A 17,187-nucleotide genomic window follows, 5' to 3' on the forward strand; every position below is an offset into this window, starting at 1 on the left:
GAAGAAATGATTCCAGCAGGGCTCCTTGAGCTCAGTTTGAGTTTTCAGGACTGGTAGTCAAAATGCATGGTTGTTTTTTCTTTTTTTTTTTTTTTTGCTCTTAAACTGAGCACGCTCTTAAATACAACACAGGTTAGATATTGGGAAAACCTTTCTAACTATAAGGGTAGTTAAGCTCTGGAATAGGCTTTCAAGGGAAGTAATGGAGTTCCCATCATTGGAAGCTTTTAAAAACAAGTTGGACAAACACCTCTCAGGGATGGTCAAGGTTTACTTGGTCCTGCCACGGCACAAGGGGCTCGACTTGATGACTTCTCGAGGTCCCTTCCAGCCCTACATTTCTATGATTCTGATATGGAAATCATTGCGAGGCACACGGAACCCCACAATGCCATTTCAGCCACTTTTCAAAGCAGAACTATAGTGTAAGGGTGGGAATTTCAAAATTGCTCAGCACTGGCCAAACTCCGCTCCCTCTGATGTCAATGGAAGTTTTACCATTGAATTCAGTGGGAGCAGTTTAGGTCAACATGGTGTGCTTAGAAAATCCTACTCCTTTAGAGAATGATAGGCCACCAAATCATCTAAATGTGCCCTCCCTAAACAGGAGATCGTTGTCTTTAAAACAAACAAAAAAGACAGTTTGTTTTGGCATTACTATAGATTAAATGAAGGATGTGGGAGGCTTTTGAAGCAATGGCTAATGGAGCTTCCAGCCTTCAAGGAGAATGCTGCTCAGAGCAGCAGTACGAGTTTAATGACTGAAATGTTTTTTAGTGTACAAGTGGGACCATGTTACTCTGTGCTTATCTAGAACAGTTGTTCGCATTTATCTTTCTCTTCCTTTAGAAATGAACAACGTGGGAGATAAATTCTTGGTGGTGTTATATTGCTCTTACTGTTCTTTACACACTGATCTTCATACAGTTATTTTTACATGTTGCTGACACTCTTTTTGGATCATACTTTTGATTAAAATGTTTGTTTCCAGTTTGGGGATTTCTAGGTGTTTATCTTGCCTCTTTTTTTTTAATGTTTTTGCTATTCTCAATAGAAACAATTTTTAAAGCTCACCTTGTAAAGTATTTTGGGCTTCCCACATGATAAGTCTTCGGAGGAGAAAGCACCTGCCTGGAACATAATTTTTTTTGCATAAATTTTCTTCGTAATAAAAAACCAACTACCAAGTAGAGTATTAGAAAAGCTCTTAGTCATTTGATTTTAATACTTTCCATTGATAATGTTCTTTGCAATAAATGAAACACTTTATGGGCCTGATTTTCAGAGGTTCTGAACATCCACAGCATCCACTGAACCTGATCCATTGTGCACTGATGTCAACAGCAGTCTTTCTATTGATTTCAACAGGCACTGGATCTGGCTCATTGACCTGAACTGAAGTATTAGGTGCTCAGTGTGACCTTACACCCCATATTCTTCATAGAAATATTGTTATGATATGAATATGGCATAACTAAGATGTTTTATGCAAGATGGGTCATGCAAGGTATCGTTGGAAAGGTTATGATTTACTGAATGTGATTATCCAATTTGTATGCATGTATCATTTACGTAACTGAAGCTAGAAATGTTGACTATGTAATAATTACAACTGTGTTTTCACTGTGTGCCCACCAGAAATATGCAAACAGCCTGGACGGGCCATTAGAAAGGATAATAGGACTTTGAAGATACTAATCTCCCTCCTTCCTGAGAAGTTTCCTGGGATGCTGCTTTGACACTGCAGGGTCATGTGATCATGTCACCTGGTACAGGATACCATTCTGACACGCTGGTACTTTTTCATGGGAAGGGGGTGGGAGTCAAACTGGTAAACAAAGGATTCCTGCCATATACAAATCCTATTTAAGTCTCAGGAGTGAGTTAATCTAGACTCTTCTCCACTGCCTCCCCACCCAAGAAGGAAGACTGCTGAAAACACCTGAAGCAACAAAGGAATTAAGCTGGGGGAGGCAGGCGCTGAGCACAGGGAAGAAAGGTCAGCCTGTGAAGGGTATACCTGGAGATTTAAACTGCAAGCAGTGCAGTTTACCTTCAAGAAACTCTGCAACCTGCATAAAACAACATTTAGGGTGAGAAATTACTATTTGTAGCCAATTTCTTTAATGGATTCAGTCTAGTTTGCGTGTTTTGTTCTATTTGCTCAGTAATGTGCATTGTTCTCTTTGCTATACCTTATAATCACTTAAAATTTACCTTTTGTAGTTAATAAACTTGTTTTTTGTTTGTTCTAAAACCCACTTTGTGCAATTCATAACTGGAGGGGCAAAAAACTGTGCATATCTTCCTTCACATTGAGGGAGGGGGCGAATTTCATGAGCTTACAACGTATAGATCTCTATACAATGCAAGACACTATAATTTTGGGTTTACACTCCAGAGCAGTAGTGGGCAACCTGCTATCCATGGGCCGCATGCAATCCATCAGGGTAATCCACTGGCAGGCCCCCAGACAGTTTGTTTAAATTTGAATGGCTGACCGCAGCTCCTAGTTCGCCATTCCCAGCCAATGGGAGCTGTGGGAAGTGGTGTGGGCCACAGGGATGGGCTGGCCGCTACTTCCCGCAGCTCCCGTTGGCCAGGAATGGTGAACCACGGCCACTGGGAACTGAGGGTGGCCGTGCAAATATAAACAGTCTGTCTGGCGACCCGCCAATGAATTACCCTGATGGGTCGCATGTGGCCCACCACTGCTCCAGAGGGTATGCGCACAGGAGTGCGGGGCAATTTCCCAAGCTGAGTCTTCCCACACAGAGCTGATTGCAGACTGTGTGATTCTACAGCTGGGTGTCTCCCTACCTGTGTGTGTGTGTGCTGGAAGGAGGCTTGAGAGCCTGTTACAGCAGCACAGAGTAAGGAGCACCCTGGCTGGTGGGACAGGCAGGCTCAGTGAGACCCCAGTACATCAGCTGGTGGCCCAGAAGCGGGGTCCAACCCATCACACTCAGAACTTCTGAAAATCAGACCCTACCTTTATAAACAACCTGTCTACAGACCTAATATTGCAGTTTGTACTCTGGCAAAACTCCCACTGACTGCATGATTAGTCTTTTTATAATGTTCATGGCTCCTTCTGAGATCCAAATGTATATTATAAATAAGCAGAGATGGTAGGGAAGAAATTATATAGTCCTGATGGAAGGTTTATTGCACATTTTCTAAAAAGCAAAGTTGAAGCGGGTTTTATGGCAGAAGATGGTTACTATGCTTAAATACAGAGGCATGTTCCTGTAAGTATTCCAAGCATAGTGAACGAGTTACCTGGATGCGCTTTTAAAAGTTGCATCAAAAGGGAGCATCTCCGATTAATTTCAAGTCTGAATACACATTTTGTGGGAGTTTTTGATAACATGACTGAAATATCTGACTTACGCTTTAAGCAGGATGTGCCTGAAGTAAAATATTATTTCAAATCCAGAAAGTCCCAAATATTCCCTGTTCTATACCTGCGCCTTTCACTTGCCCTGCAAAATGTACTTCTTCAGGAAAAGTAATTTAATGTACAGTCAGAAGGATGGTTAACATGGCAATTTATTGGAAAACAGTGTGAAAGGGTTTGGAGAAAACCGCACTGAGAATGGAGTTACTTTGAACGGCTCCGATGTAAATGAAGCGATAGGAGAGAGGGGGAAAAATGTGCTGTAGACAGAAGTAGTGTGGACAGCTGACTGCCTGCTCTACGTAGAAGCCAGTAGATGGCAAAATTATGTAAAGCAGTCTATGCTGTATCTCTTGATTTAGGCCTTGATTCAGGAAATCATTTTTCTTAATTTTAAGCATGTGCTAACCTGATTTCCTGTACTGGTGTCTTAAAATTCAACCTGTTAAAAATTCTTTATTTATAGCAATTACCTGTTATCACTTTTATTAATGCTACAGTCCAATTAAGAAACGTTATGCACAATTTCTGTTTCTACTTGGAAAGGTACTTTTGTACCTGCATTAGGTGTGATTCACTGTCCATTTTCCTACATGATGATGCCTTCAGTAAAAGTTCAGCTGCATTTTTTCATAAATAAATGAATCTTTTGGTTCAGAGTTTTTCAAAAGTAATGATTTTAAGAGTCATGTACACACTTAAGGCTAGAGCCTGCTCCCTTTTAAGTCAATGGGGACTAGATTATTACGATTATTTATACTGATTGGGCCCTAAATTTAGAACAGGCCTGTGCCTTATTTTCTGCACAGTTTGTATTATTTTTAAATAGAAGGCTTTTTGTTTCACGTCATACTTTTTGGAAGTAAATGTAACATGTTTTACCATGCCATGATATGAAACTTCATAACATTTCATACACTGAACATAAACTTTTCTCAGCTTTGAAAAACAGGGCCTAATTCTGCTCTCACCAGCGTAAATGCAGAATAACTCAACTAATGTCAATGCAGTTACACTGTACTTACTAAAGAGAATATAAATATCCTTTGTGTTTATGATAGGTGTGTGTGTATATAATAATACACACACACACAATGTATATGTCATTAATTATATAAAGATTATATAACATACAATACACCCTATGCACACACAAATATACACACACATGTGTAACACACATAGACATATATCTCTATATATATGTGGTATGTAACAAATATATGTGTGTGTGCAATGTGTACTATAAACATGTTTATATAATGAATGGAGTGCATATCTATACATTGTTAAGTACAGCAGTTTGTATATTCCCAATGCAGTTTATTTATTAAAAAAAAATACCTTCTCAATTTTTCGGTTACTTTTTCAAGTTCTTCCTGAGCACGTCTCAGTTCAATTTCAAGATATTGGCGTGTAGAATCAAATTCTGTTTCAAGCATTTCCAGTTTGTGGGTAGTGTAGGATAGGCGCTTCCGTAATTCCCCCTTCTGTTCTTGCAAAGTACTGGAAGAACAAACACTGCAGTTATAGCATTTAGAAGTTCTGGAAGACTCTTTAATGATCCACTATTTTCAAGTGGCCTCATTATCCATATTTCCAAAAAAATATGGCTTTTGTAGCAAGAAAGAGAACAGTACTTATTCATTTGTTAACTAATTTTTGTTATTTTATTTAAAATAATCACGTTGACAATCTCTCTCCATCCATCCTTTCTAGGACACCCATCACTGGTATCCAAATGCCATCACAGGACATTTTGTGGAAGTATCCTCAATAAAAATATAATACATTTTAGAATACATTAAAAACCAAATTTTGGTTTTATGTGATGTCTTTCATTCTGAAATGATTTAAAACTACTTTACGTAATGCTATGTACAAACAGCTTCAATTCCCCATCTGTAAAACAATAATAATAATAATAATCTGGCTTTGTCTATTTAGATTACAAACTCTTCATGTCAGGGATTGTCTCTTACTTTGTCTGTACGGTGTACAGCAAAATGAGGTCCCGATAAAAAGCTGTTATGCCTAGCTGCAACTGTAATGTAATAATAATACAGACTCTGCTAGTACTTCATTGCTATGTTGGCTTTGAGTATGAGCTCAGGTCCTGATATGGTACTTGAATCCACTATGACATAGTGGCATGAATGTTACCAAATGAATCACATTGTCACCGTAATAAGGCATCTTGCCCCTTTAAGAGCCCAGGCCCTTGGGCCAGTCAGCCCTGTTCAATCAGCCCTGCCCTGCTACACCTGCACTAGGTGTTGGAGGTAAGAGGAAGGAAGCCCAGCGTGGGAAACAAACTGGAGAAGAGCGCAGAAGGCAGGTAGAGGCCTGTGGAGGACTCCAGGTAAGGAAGCCTAGGAGTGGGTCCTCAAGAAAGAGCAGGGAGTAACCTAAAGGAGCCCAGGGGGCCTGAGGGCAGAGAGGGTAAGCTGCCCACGGAGGACAAAAGCTGAGCGCAGAGGGTGGGCAGAAAAGTGAGCCCTGTACGGTCACCTTGCTTACTTTTGATATATGCTAAATATAACATTAGATAAAATAAGGGCCAAATCCTGATTCCTTTGATGTCAATGGCAAAACTACCATGGATGTCAAAGGAGCAAGGTTTTGAACGTAAACACAGCTTATGCCTGTACCTAAACTTAGTGTGCTGGGGCCTGAAAGAGTGTCAAGGGGCTACATACCATTGGTTAAAGGCCACATATAGAATTACCAGTCTCGAGAACAGAATCACCCAAAATCACGAGAGTGGAGCCCAAAATTTTGATTTTAAAAGCTATCAAATCATGTTTTTTAGGCTGTCTTTTGACTTTTTTTTTTAAACTCCCCTCCAGTCCTCTGCTAATGTGTCTAAGATGATTTAGGTTGAAAAGTCAACCTTAAAGGTATACAAAAATGTGTCTCCTGGTTGGTCAGATGGAGACTCCACTCACCCTCTCCTCACCCCTGAGGTTGGGGACCCGCCATCTGCTATCAATCCCACTCCAAGCTTATTTTCTTTGGGGAAAAAATGGGCTGGCTTGAGACAAACTGACCTAATATGAGTCACACTCACACAGAGAATTTGTTAATATGTAGGGTTGATGAGTTACAGATACGCAGATTAAAGAACTTTTTAATTTATATCAATCACTCATAAGTGATAATGTCTCAATAGAGAGACAAGATGAGTGAGGTAATTTTACTGGACCAACTTCTGTTGGTGAGAGAGACAAGCTTTTGAGCTTACACAGAGCTCTTCTTCAAGTCACGTTAAAAGAAAAGGAGGACTTGTGGCACCTTAGAGACTAACAAATTCATATGAGCATAAGCTTTCGTGAGCTAAAGCTTGTTTAGCATAAGTAGTTCACTCATATTTCATGGGAGCATTCAAGATGAAGTGACCCATTAACATCCTTACAGTCATGGGTGGGGAAGGAAAGGAGGCGTTGGAAAGGCAGCTGTGGGAGGACTTGGAGGGTTGTTACTGGGTTATAGAGTGTTGTAATAGGTGATAAATCCAGTCTCTGTTGTGTCCATGATTTTTAGTGTCTACCAAAGTTATGAATTTAAGATCCCAGGCTTGTCTTTTGAAAGTGTTGTGCAGGTTTCCTTGAGGATGGGGACTGATAGGTCAGATATGGAATGATTGCTTTGTGAATAGTAAAGGAGTACTTGTGGCACCTTAGAGACTAACAAATTTATTTGAGCTCAAATAAATTTGTTAGTCTCTAAGGTGCCACAAGTACTCCTTTTCTTTTTGCGAATACAGACTAACACGGCTGCTACTCTGAAATTTGTGAATAGTGTTCACCCACAGGTGATATCGTGTTCAAGCACACTATGGCTTTGTTATGGGATTGGGTCAGCTTTTGCAAGAAGCAACAATTCCCTGAATCTCCCCGCTACTACTTCTCTGCCCAAGACTGGGCAGTTCTCTCTGCCTCCCACCCACCCCCAATCTCCACCCCTCCCTACTGCCCCTGACATCCCCTGCAACCCATTCCCCTGTAACTCCTAAATTGCCTCCTGTTCCCCCATGCCAACCCTCTCTCACTTGTCCCATCCACCTTTCATAGTATCCATACTGCTCCTCACAGTCTATGTCCCATCAAGCCCCCTGAACCAAGAGGCAGCCATTTTGCCTGTGGGTGTGTCTTCAATCTCATTGCAAATAGAGGGGGGTGGCAGCCTCACTTCCACAAACAGGTAGACAGTAGGGAACGATGGCCATCTTCAGCCCCATTGACAGTAATAGGAGATGGTGGCCAAACTAAATCAAGGAAAATTCATGAGTTGGTGCCTTTCATCGTATTTTCATGAGACAGGTAAAATCTATTCCAGAATTGTTAGAGTCCAGATAAAATTTTGAGAGTTGGCAATATGGTACTTATTTGACTTGTCTTTTATACACTGGCTCTCATTAGTATCTCTTCTTTTTTGTTACAAAAAGAACCTACGTATATTAAAGGAAAAAGCTTTAAAATTCCTGCTTACTGTAACAGAGTAACCTAGACCTTGGAAATAGCCTAATATTTTGCCAACACTGTTTCTATTTTTATTACTTTTTTTTTGCACGATTACAGTTGTACTCGGCTTACCTCTAGTAGTTACTCTATTTTAAAAATAATATATCTTAATTCAGAGAACAAATGCTTCTCGGCTTAACACAGTGATCTGGATTTCTATTTTTCCTTTTCTTACTAAAGGAACAGTACCTTGAAGGAACTATAAACCAAATATAGGGCTGGATCCAAAGTGCATAGTGAATCTTTCCATGGACTCCAGTGCATTTTGGAACAGGTCCATAGTGGTTGCTTATAGGAAAGTATCTTTAGAATTATGCATACAGTTATAGTCGGCCTTATAATTATTACTATGATTCATTACTCTATGAGCATGTTAGGAAGACGAAAGGAGAAGAAGCAGGAATACTGTGTTAAATGGAGACCCATTTGTTGCTTATGGCCTCAGTTCAGCAAAGCATTCAAACATGTGCTTAATTTTTTGACAGATGCTTTAGTCCCCAAGAAGTCAGCTTTGAAGGGTATAAGTACTTTTGCCAAATAGGGTGGGTTATTCACTTGCTTAAAGTTAAGTACATGCTTGAATGCTTGGCTGACTTAGTACCATAGGCAACAACTATAACTATGTAAAATTGAATAGGAAGTGTTGATAGAACATATTTAAGCTACTTTCAAGACCAGGGTTACTCTGTTTCAGTAAGCAGTGATTCTGAAACGTGGGGCTGTCCATACACTGAGAAAAGGAGAGGACCATTTCTAGAGACATAACCCAGTGACCACCTTTTTGACTAGAAAGACAAAATTGTCCAACATTTACCTTCTAGTATCAACATTTAAAAATGAATTAAAAATTAACAACTCCTATTTAACATCCATTTTAACTCATTCAGATAGATAAACTGTATTGTTTTTTAAGATTTTTTTAGGAGTTAAAAAGTATACAAGAGAGTTTGCTTTAGTAACATGCAGTATATAATATATTACATTCAGGTTAAAAAATTGATGATAGGGTCAAAGGTGTGTGTGTAAAATATATATATAATTTAAAATAAAATCTATTATTAAAAACTTACAAAAAGTTTGAAAGCTGAGAAATATAGAAATAAGATTTGGGGGTGGGTGGGCAGGAAGAGAGGGAAGGGAAGAGAGAGAAAGAGGGAATGCTGAAAACCAGGAAACTCTGCCAAATGTTCACAAACAAATACACCAATAAAGCCCCAATTCAGGAAAGCACTTGAGCATGTGATTAAGTCTATCCTGATTCAGGACAACATAATGTACATAACTTTAAGTGTGTGCTTAAGTCCTATTGATTTCAATGGGATTTAAACACATGCTTAATTCTCTTGAATAGGGATTTTTTCCTGAATCGGGGTCTAATAAATCTCCAGTATTGGGATTAATAATGAAAACAGTGATGGATCCTAACGTGTGGTAGCATGGAGAAGGATTATCTCTGGCTGTATATTTCTGCATGAATGAATCACCATACACACACCTTACCAGTTTCAAGTAAAGGCCATTGCTTTTTTTTTTTTTTTTTGGCTGATTACACGCAGGCTTTACTTTGCTTCCGGTTGTCCATGGAAAAACACAGGAAGCAACGGTAAAACAAGAGACAGAAACAATGCTAGATAAGGGAAGAATATTTTCTTTCAGAAAGAAAATGTAATAGGTCAAGTTCAGAACTCGCATAACTCCAAGAGAGTCAGTGGAGTTCAGGGATGAATTTGGCACAAATTTTCTTTTTCACAATTTTAAGAATACTTGACATGCTTTCCTGCATTCTACATGTGGGGTGCAGTTCTGAAACCATTTCCCCTCACTACTGAGCACTTGTAATCCTACACAGTTTACTGCTATAATTCTTTTTCCTTCTGCTTGGTGATATAATGTTTTTGCTCTACAAATCTGGTGTCTATAAAAATAAATGTATCTTTTTGGATAGTTTCCATTGTGTATCACTCTGATTTTTTTTGAATGGTAACCCATACAATGTTGGAAAGGGTTCACTCTGTTTTGATATAGCACTGTCAAGAAGGTTTGAGAGAGAGATTGATCAAAGGTGGATTTTCAAGCAGCCATGTCAATTACGTTGCATTTTTTCTTTCCTCCTAAACAATGACCTTCCAAAAGCTCGTTCCATTTAATACAAAAGTGCCTTTCTTTTCCAGTTGTCATACACCAGTTCTGCAGAGGCATGATGACCATACCCTCTTAACTATAGAGAATCACTACATTTTAATTCAGGATTTACCTACTATTGCCAACATGCATTCACAGTTCTTCATCGCATGGCATATATTCTATATTATAATTAAAAACACAGGAAAATGATTTAGTGGGGAAAATAATTGAATGGACTTATCTCTTTCTCTCCCCCCCCCCCTTACATTAAAGCATCAGGACAAAGATTTAAAAAAAGAAAAGGCAGGAAAGGCACATTTGCTAACAACTTCAAAGACCATGACCATGTTTACACTACAAAATTATGTTGACCTAAGTTACCTCAGCATACAGCTGCTGAACTTATTAAATCACTTGTGTGTGTGAGTGTGTGTGTGCGCGCACTTGGCTCCTTGAGTTGGCAGCATGCTTCCTTACCAGGAACACTTGCATCAATGCAGAATGCAGTGCAGTGTGGGTAGGTATCCCACTGTGCAATTTGCCATATTCCAGTGCAACTTTTGGGAAGTTCTTGCAATGCCTGATGGGGCCAAAATGAGTTGCACAGGGGTGACTGGGAGCATGGGGTCAATTTCCCATAATACACTGTTCTCCATCCCATAATTTCATCTGCCGCCCATAATATTTCATGCTTTCTTTTCAAAGTCCCACAAACCCGCACATCTGTCTTTGCTGTCCACCATCTCTGACAGGAGTACTATTGTCATGAGTGTTGCAAGCACAGGGCACCTGATCCTGCAGTATTTGCAGAGCTGTAAGAGGAACTGCGGGAAACATAATGACTCCTTGGAGGCTAGATTGCTGTGGGACATAGGAAGAAACAATACAAGGCTGTTGGTGGCATTCATGAAGCAGCTGGAGATGGTGGAGCACTGGGCTCAAGAAACAAGCCCCAACTGGTGGGATTGCATTGTCATGGAGGTTTGGGAGGACAAGCAGCGGCTGCAGGACTTTTGGGCGCACAGGCCATATTCTTGGGTCCGTATGTCAAACTTGCCCCAGCCCTCCAGTGCAGGGACACCAAAATGAGAGCTGCACTGACAGCTGAGAAGAGAGTGCTGATTGCACTGTGGAAACTTGCAATGTCAGAGTCGGGAATCAATTTGGAGTTGGAAATCCACCCCATGGGCTGTCGTCATTCACGTGTGCAGGGCCATTAATCACCTCCGGCTACACAGGACTCTGACTCTGGGCTATGTGCAGGACATAGTGGATGGTTTTGAAGTAATGAGGTTCCCGAACTAGGGTGGGGAGGAGTGATAGATGGCACACATATCCCTATTTTAGCACCAGACCACCTTGCCACAGAGTACATTAACAGACAGGCTGCTTTTCTATGGTTATGCACATGCTGGTGGATCACTGGGGATGCTTTTACCAACATCATTGTGGGCTGGTCAGCAAAGGTGCATGACACGTGTCTTTGCAAACACAGGACTGTTCAGAAAGCTGCAAGCAGGAACTTTCTTTCCCAACTGGCAGATTACCATTGGGAATGTTGAAATGCCAGTAGTGATCTTGGGGGACCCAGCCTACCCCTTGTTCCCCTGGTTTATGAAGCCATACACCAGCCATCTCGACAGCACCAAGGAGCGCTTCAACTGCAGGCTCAGCAGGTGCAGAATGACAGCTGAATATGCCTTTGGTCATTTGAAGGGTCATTGGCATTGTTTACTTAAAAGGTTGGACCTCAGTGAGAAAAATATCCCAATGGTTATAGTTGCCTGCTGTGTCCTGCATAATATATGTGAAGCAAAAGGGGAAAAGTTTCTGCTGGGGTGCAGGGCAGAGGTGGAGCGGCTGTCTGCTGAATTTGAATAGCCAGATACAAGGGCTATACGAAGAGCTCAACATGGAGCTATATGGCTCAGGGAAGCTTTGAAAGACCATTTTTATAGTGAGCCAGAGTACTGTGTGTTGCTGTAGTATGCTCTACCTGGCCTTGCTCTTTTGTGGCCCAGAATAAATTGTGTAGGGATTGTTATGTATGTAGGAATCTAACATTGTCAATACACCTATTAATATTGTTTGTGAATGATGTTATGAGTTCTGTGGCACCATGCAGTAACAGGAAATGATCACTGTCAGACCTGCTCCTCACCAGCCAGCATATGTTGTGAACTAATGAAGATGAATTATGTTCCAAAAAAATAGACTTTTATTGTGTAACATGAACCAGGCAAATAAAAAAGACACTTAGCACTTAATAAATTAAGGGAACAGAACTTACGAAGGGGAAAGAACAGTCTTTTTCATTTCAGGTACAAAAAACAAGCTGTGTCTTTCACAGTAATGTCTGTAAAGCTGTTATTTTCTTTAGTGTCCCCCTGGGTGGAGGCAAGCCAGCTTACGTCAACCTAGCTGTGGAAGTGTCTTCACATAAATTGCATAAACCCCTTATGCCACATGGAATGTTGAGGGGGTGTATAGAGAGGTCCCAATGCAGAGTTTTATATGGGCTGCAGAGGAAGGTGAGCATGGGATTTTTGAACCTGCAGGTCTAACAGAGTCTGAAGCATCTCTCTTTGCTGTCTGAGAAGCGCAAGCATCTCCTGCTAAATGTCTCTCTCCTTTTCCTGAACCTTTCTCCTCTCCACCCTCTTTGTCCAGGCTTTTCTGCAAGGATGATCCTCCAGGCCCTGTGCTTGTTCTCTGATGCAGCACTGGTTTTCAGGATCTCCTGGAACATGTCATCCTGAGTCCTTTTCTTTCTCCTCCTTATCTGGCTCAAGTGTTCTGCAGGTGTAGAGAGGGAGATCCTGACTGCCGCAATGGCAGCAGCTGCAGATACAACACACAGATGTACCATTGTCAGTGTATTCACACTGGAAATCAAAACTTAAGATGCTGATCTCACTCCCCTTGTTCCTCAAAATGTAAGCACTACATTTTCACTTCTGCTTGGGACTGATAGATGTGAGTCACAGCACCAGCCATGGTGAGTATGGCCCATAAGGGGGTGAGGGAAATGAGGGGTGAATAGCTTGCGAGCATGATTATAGTTGTATAGGGCAATGGAACTGAATACCGGCACCATTTTCCACCGGTGGTGGTGATTTTAGCTGATATCTCACTCCTGAGGATAACAGAGGCAGAGAGAGCACAGCTGCTGCTGGAGTCCCAATGCCGCCTGTGCTCATATGCTGCTAGCCTGTGTATGGCAATGGTGCCTGCTGAAGTTATTGCTGAGTGGCTTGGGAAAGTGTCCTACCATGGAGGAAGATATAAGGCAGCCCTCCCCAGAAACCTTCGGCAGAGGCTTGCAGAGTCCTTCCATGGAAGTTTCTTCGAGATCTCTACGGAGGATTCACGGGGCATTCCACTGCATATAACAAACTGCTCCATGTAGCTCCCACTTCCTAACTCTAGAGGGGAATGAAAAGCAAAGAGCAACTCTACCTCTCGGTTGTTTCACTACCTCTTCTAGCACAGGTTTAAATGGGCAAATCAAAAGATGTGTCCTGCTACTTTGGGGGTGCCATCCCTGTAATTTCAAAATAAACAGCACACTTACCAGAGGTTCCTTCCCTTGCATCAGACTCGCCAGTGCTCGACTGTCGGGACAGGCTGGATTGTGGTGGTGTCAAGAACAGGTCCTGGTTTGCTGCACAGCTGGATTTCCCAGTCACCTGTCCTCCATACTCCTCCTCCACCCCCTCCTCCTTGCTGTTCATGGCAGGGGCCTGGGACTCAGGCTCCTCAGAAGAATTTATGGTGCTCTTGGAGGTGGTGGTAGTGTCTCTGCCAAGGATGGCACGTAGGTTTTTGTAAAAGTGGCAGGTCTGCGGTTCTGTACCAGATCAATTGTTGGCCTTCTGGTATTCCGGCCACAGCACCTTGGCTTTCACTCAGCACTGATGTTGGTCCCTGTTGTTGCCCTTTTTCCTTCATCCCCTGAGCAATCTGCTCATAGATGTCAGCGTTTCTATGGCTGGTTCGAGCTCTGTCTGCAAAGCCTTTTCTCCCTACAGGTCCAGGAGATCCAACACCTCCTGTGTACTCCAGGCAGGAGCGCCTCTGGAGCATGTAGCAGGCATGGTCAGGTGGGCAGTTCCACTCAACAGTGGAGAACTATTAGGTGTGCTTGCCAAGCCAGGCAACCAGGAAAAGGAATTTCAAAAATTTGCAGGGCTTTAAAGTGGAGGGGAGCTTCCTGTCTACCTGGCCAGTGAAGTACATAATGGTGCCTGAAGCGGTCAGTATGGGACATTGTGGGACAGCTCCTGGAGGCCAGTAACAGTCGATGTAAGTAATGCAGTGTCTACACTGGCACTGTGTCAATCTAATTACATTGACCCTGACTCTCTGCCACTCGAGGAGGTGATGGTATTAAGTTGGCATAGCAGGGCACTTACGTTGGCGGGAGCCAAATTTATGTGAAGACACTTCCAGAGCTAGGTTGATGTAAGCTGCCTTGCATTGACCTAACCATGTGGTGCAGACCAGGCCTAAGTGGAAATATGTAGCCCCTTGTGCAGTACAGCTCAGAAAGGGTCTAATCCTGCATTTCCTCACTTCCCAAAACTCACATCTTCTTCAGTAATAAGTTTCAAAGGAGCAAGGAATGGCAGGATAGGACCCAAAATCCAACAAAGAAATAACTTTTGCATCAGTGGTTCTTCATTTCTTCTAATGATCTCTAAAGCACTTCTGCTGTGACAACTAATGGTTTTTAAGCTATTATCCATTTTGATTAACTAAAATCTCTCTCTAAAAATATGGACAGTCAATAAGATTCTAAATATTTATCCTATCTTCAGGGAACCTCTCACTGCAGGATGTTTTCACTTTGCCTCATTAAAAATATGTTTGCAGACCTTTCATCATGTTGTTCTCTGCAAATTGATCTGTTCCAAAATTTAATACATATTTTATTGGTTTGCTTATATGACTGTAAAGCGACATGAAAAACTACTTTAGCACTGTCATCTGTGTCCATAAACAGTGTGACTACCCATACGTGCCAGTATTGGATCAGGCCTTTTGGGTACCCTAGAGGAGACAATGAATCATAGAATATCTGGGTTGGAAGGGACCTCAGGAAGTCATCTAGTCCAACAACCTGCTCCAAGCAGGACCAATCCCCAATTTTTGCCCCAGATCCCTAAATGGCCCCCTCAAGGATTGAACTCACAACCCTGGGTTTAGCAGGCCAATGCTCAAACCACTGAGCTCTGTCATTCTCCTCTCCAATATCTGCAAAGTCATACTATTGCCTGGGGTTTCACAGGTTAATTCCTAGCCAAGATCCTGAGACAACTCAGGGACGCAATAACGACTGGGAGCTGACTGCGTAGAAGGGTGTCTTACTCTAGAGGAGAAAGATGAGGGTTGTACAGACCATGGCAGAAAGCTCTGAGGGAATGCAGGAGCTGCTGTATGGTCTCTACTTGTCTGGTGGTTACATTTTTAAATGTTCTGCTTGCAGAGCTGCAGGGAAGGAAGACATTTTTGCAAAGCTAATGTCAATCTGGGTTAAGCCCACTCGGGGACATAAACTGGTAGCTCCTTCATAGGGACATGAACACATGCATGGTGTTGGCATGGTTCATGGAGTCCCAACATTTTCCTCTTCTGTGGCATGGGAAAGCCATGGTGCACATCTGCCAAGACTTGAAGCCCCTTTTCCTGCGCCTCCAGAATCTCATATTCTGGCTGCACTTTCCCCCACATCTCTGTATTTACGCACAGCCTACCTGTGGCCCCACAACATTGCAACCCCCCCTTGTCAACTTCCTTCTAGTGCTGGCTGAGATGACTATCCATCAATTGAGGAGGAAAAGGCTCAACAGGGTGGGGAGGAGTGCTGTGTGACTGTGGGGCCTGCTTCTGTTTCCCTATTGTTTCATGCATCTGTGAGCTAAAATGCCAACCAGTCACAGGGGAACTGGATAGTGAGACACAAACTACCAACCAGCACAGGAAGACTGCAGACCAGCAAGGGGAAACTGAGGTACAGGAAAGCCTGACTAATGAGAGGGAAAAGCAAATGCCTACAGTGCCTATCCTAATACAAATATTAAACAGCGCAAATGGGGGCAGTGTAGCCATTCAAGCCTGAGGTGGTGAAGAGAAGGCAGAAAACCTCTGACTGGGATCAGAGATGTGCCAGTGCATTCTGGTTGTATTGGGAACAGGGGCATTCTGGCTGTGTCAGCAACACAACATTGTTGAGAACTTTACTCTGAAAGAAAACGCTCAAGATTTTTCCAAATGTTCTTCAGGTTATTAAAAAGGTCCCAAATGAAACAGCAATTGTATTACTGTGTTGGGCAGGTTTTTTGGGAATAGAATATCCTATCTCACCAAGTATCAAATGATCAAGATGTTATTTTGGATACTAAGAGGAACACTTGCAAAAGGGGAATGCAAAAACCAAGCTGCGATGTCTGCACTTTTGTGAACAAACTGATTTGTGCACATGTTAAGTGGAGAGATGGGCCCAAACTGCAAAGTTTGGATCCACATCTGAACTTTGCCTCATTCAGGAGGATTGAGATATGGGATTCGTTTCAGCCCATTCTAGAAACAGAGGACTACTCTGTAGTTTAGATCTGGAACCCAATCCATACATCCCCAAAGATTTGAGGTGTTCAGATTAGGTTGTTTGGACCCAAGTATAATTAACTGCATGCTCAAATTGGTATTTGAACAGGTAAATATCCAGTATGCCCCCTACCCCCTCAGACCTGAATGTTGGTGTGCACAGACTTGAGCTCCTCACAAATTCAGTCCTTGATGATGGAGGGCCTTTTCCTACATATGACCTTGTGACAATCAGGGTCCAGACACCCTGAGTGGAGAACAGGGGGGTCTGAACTTCAAAGAATAAGCAATTTTCATACAACCAGTTGATTCGATGTTCGTGTATATAAAAATAGGTCAAGTAAGTTCTTTTATGAAAGCTTGACATGCTCTGAACTTGATGGTCATTATGAGATGTATACAGACAGTATTTATGTAGATATAAAACTGTGCTCATAATTTGTGCTGCAACAGTCAGCTCCACCTCACAACAGCGAGCTGCCTCCCCAACCAGCTCCAAGCCCCTAGCATTGTACATACCCAGGAAGAGACAAA

General features: G+C 42.0%; 1 protein-coding gene across 9 annotated transcripts in view; it reads right to left on the minus strand.

The window, feature by feature from the left end:
* The window catches only part of BEGAIN (brain enriched guanylate kinase associated), a 236,937-nt gene that overhangs the window by 92,588 nt on the left and 127,162 nt on the right, over positions 1-17,187 (minus strand). For 6 of the 9 annotated variants that reach the window (XM_043548919.1, XM_043548922.1, XM_043548920.1 and 3 more), the window contains 2 exons: positions 4,745-4,906; positions 1,075-1,131 (listed from right to left, as the gene is read on the minus strand). In XM_043548919.1, coding sequence (XP_043404854.1) covers positions 1,075-1,131; positions 4,745-4,906 — 219 coding nt within the window. The remainder of the gene's footprint in view (positions 1-1,074; positions 1,132-4,744; positions 4,907-17,187) is intronic. The other 3 variants (XM_043548924.1, XM_043548923.1, XM_027827318.3) reach the window with 1 other exon arrangement.

This window comes from Chelonia mydas, chromosome 6 (assembly GCF_015237465.2).
Source record: "Chelonia mydas isolate rCheMyd1 chromosome 6, rCheMyd1.pri.v2, whole genome shotgun sequence".
NCBI lineage: Eukaryota > Metazoa > Chordata > Testudines > Cheloniidae > Chelonia > Chelonia mydas.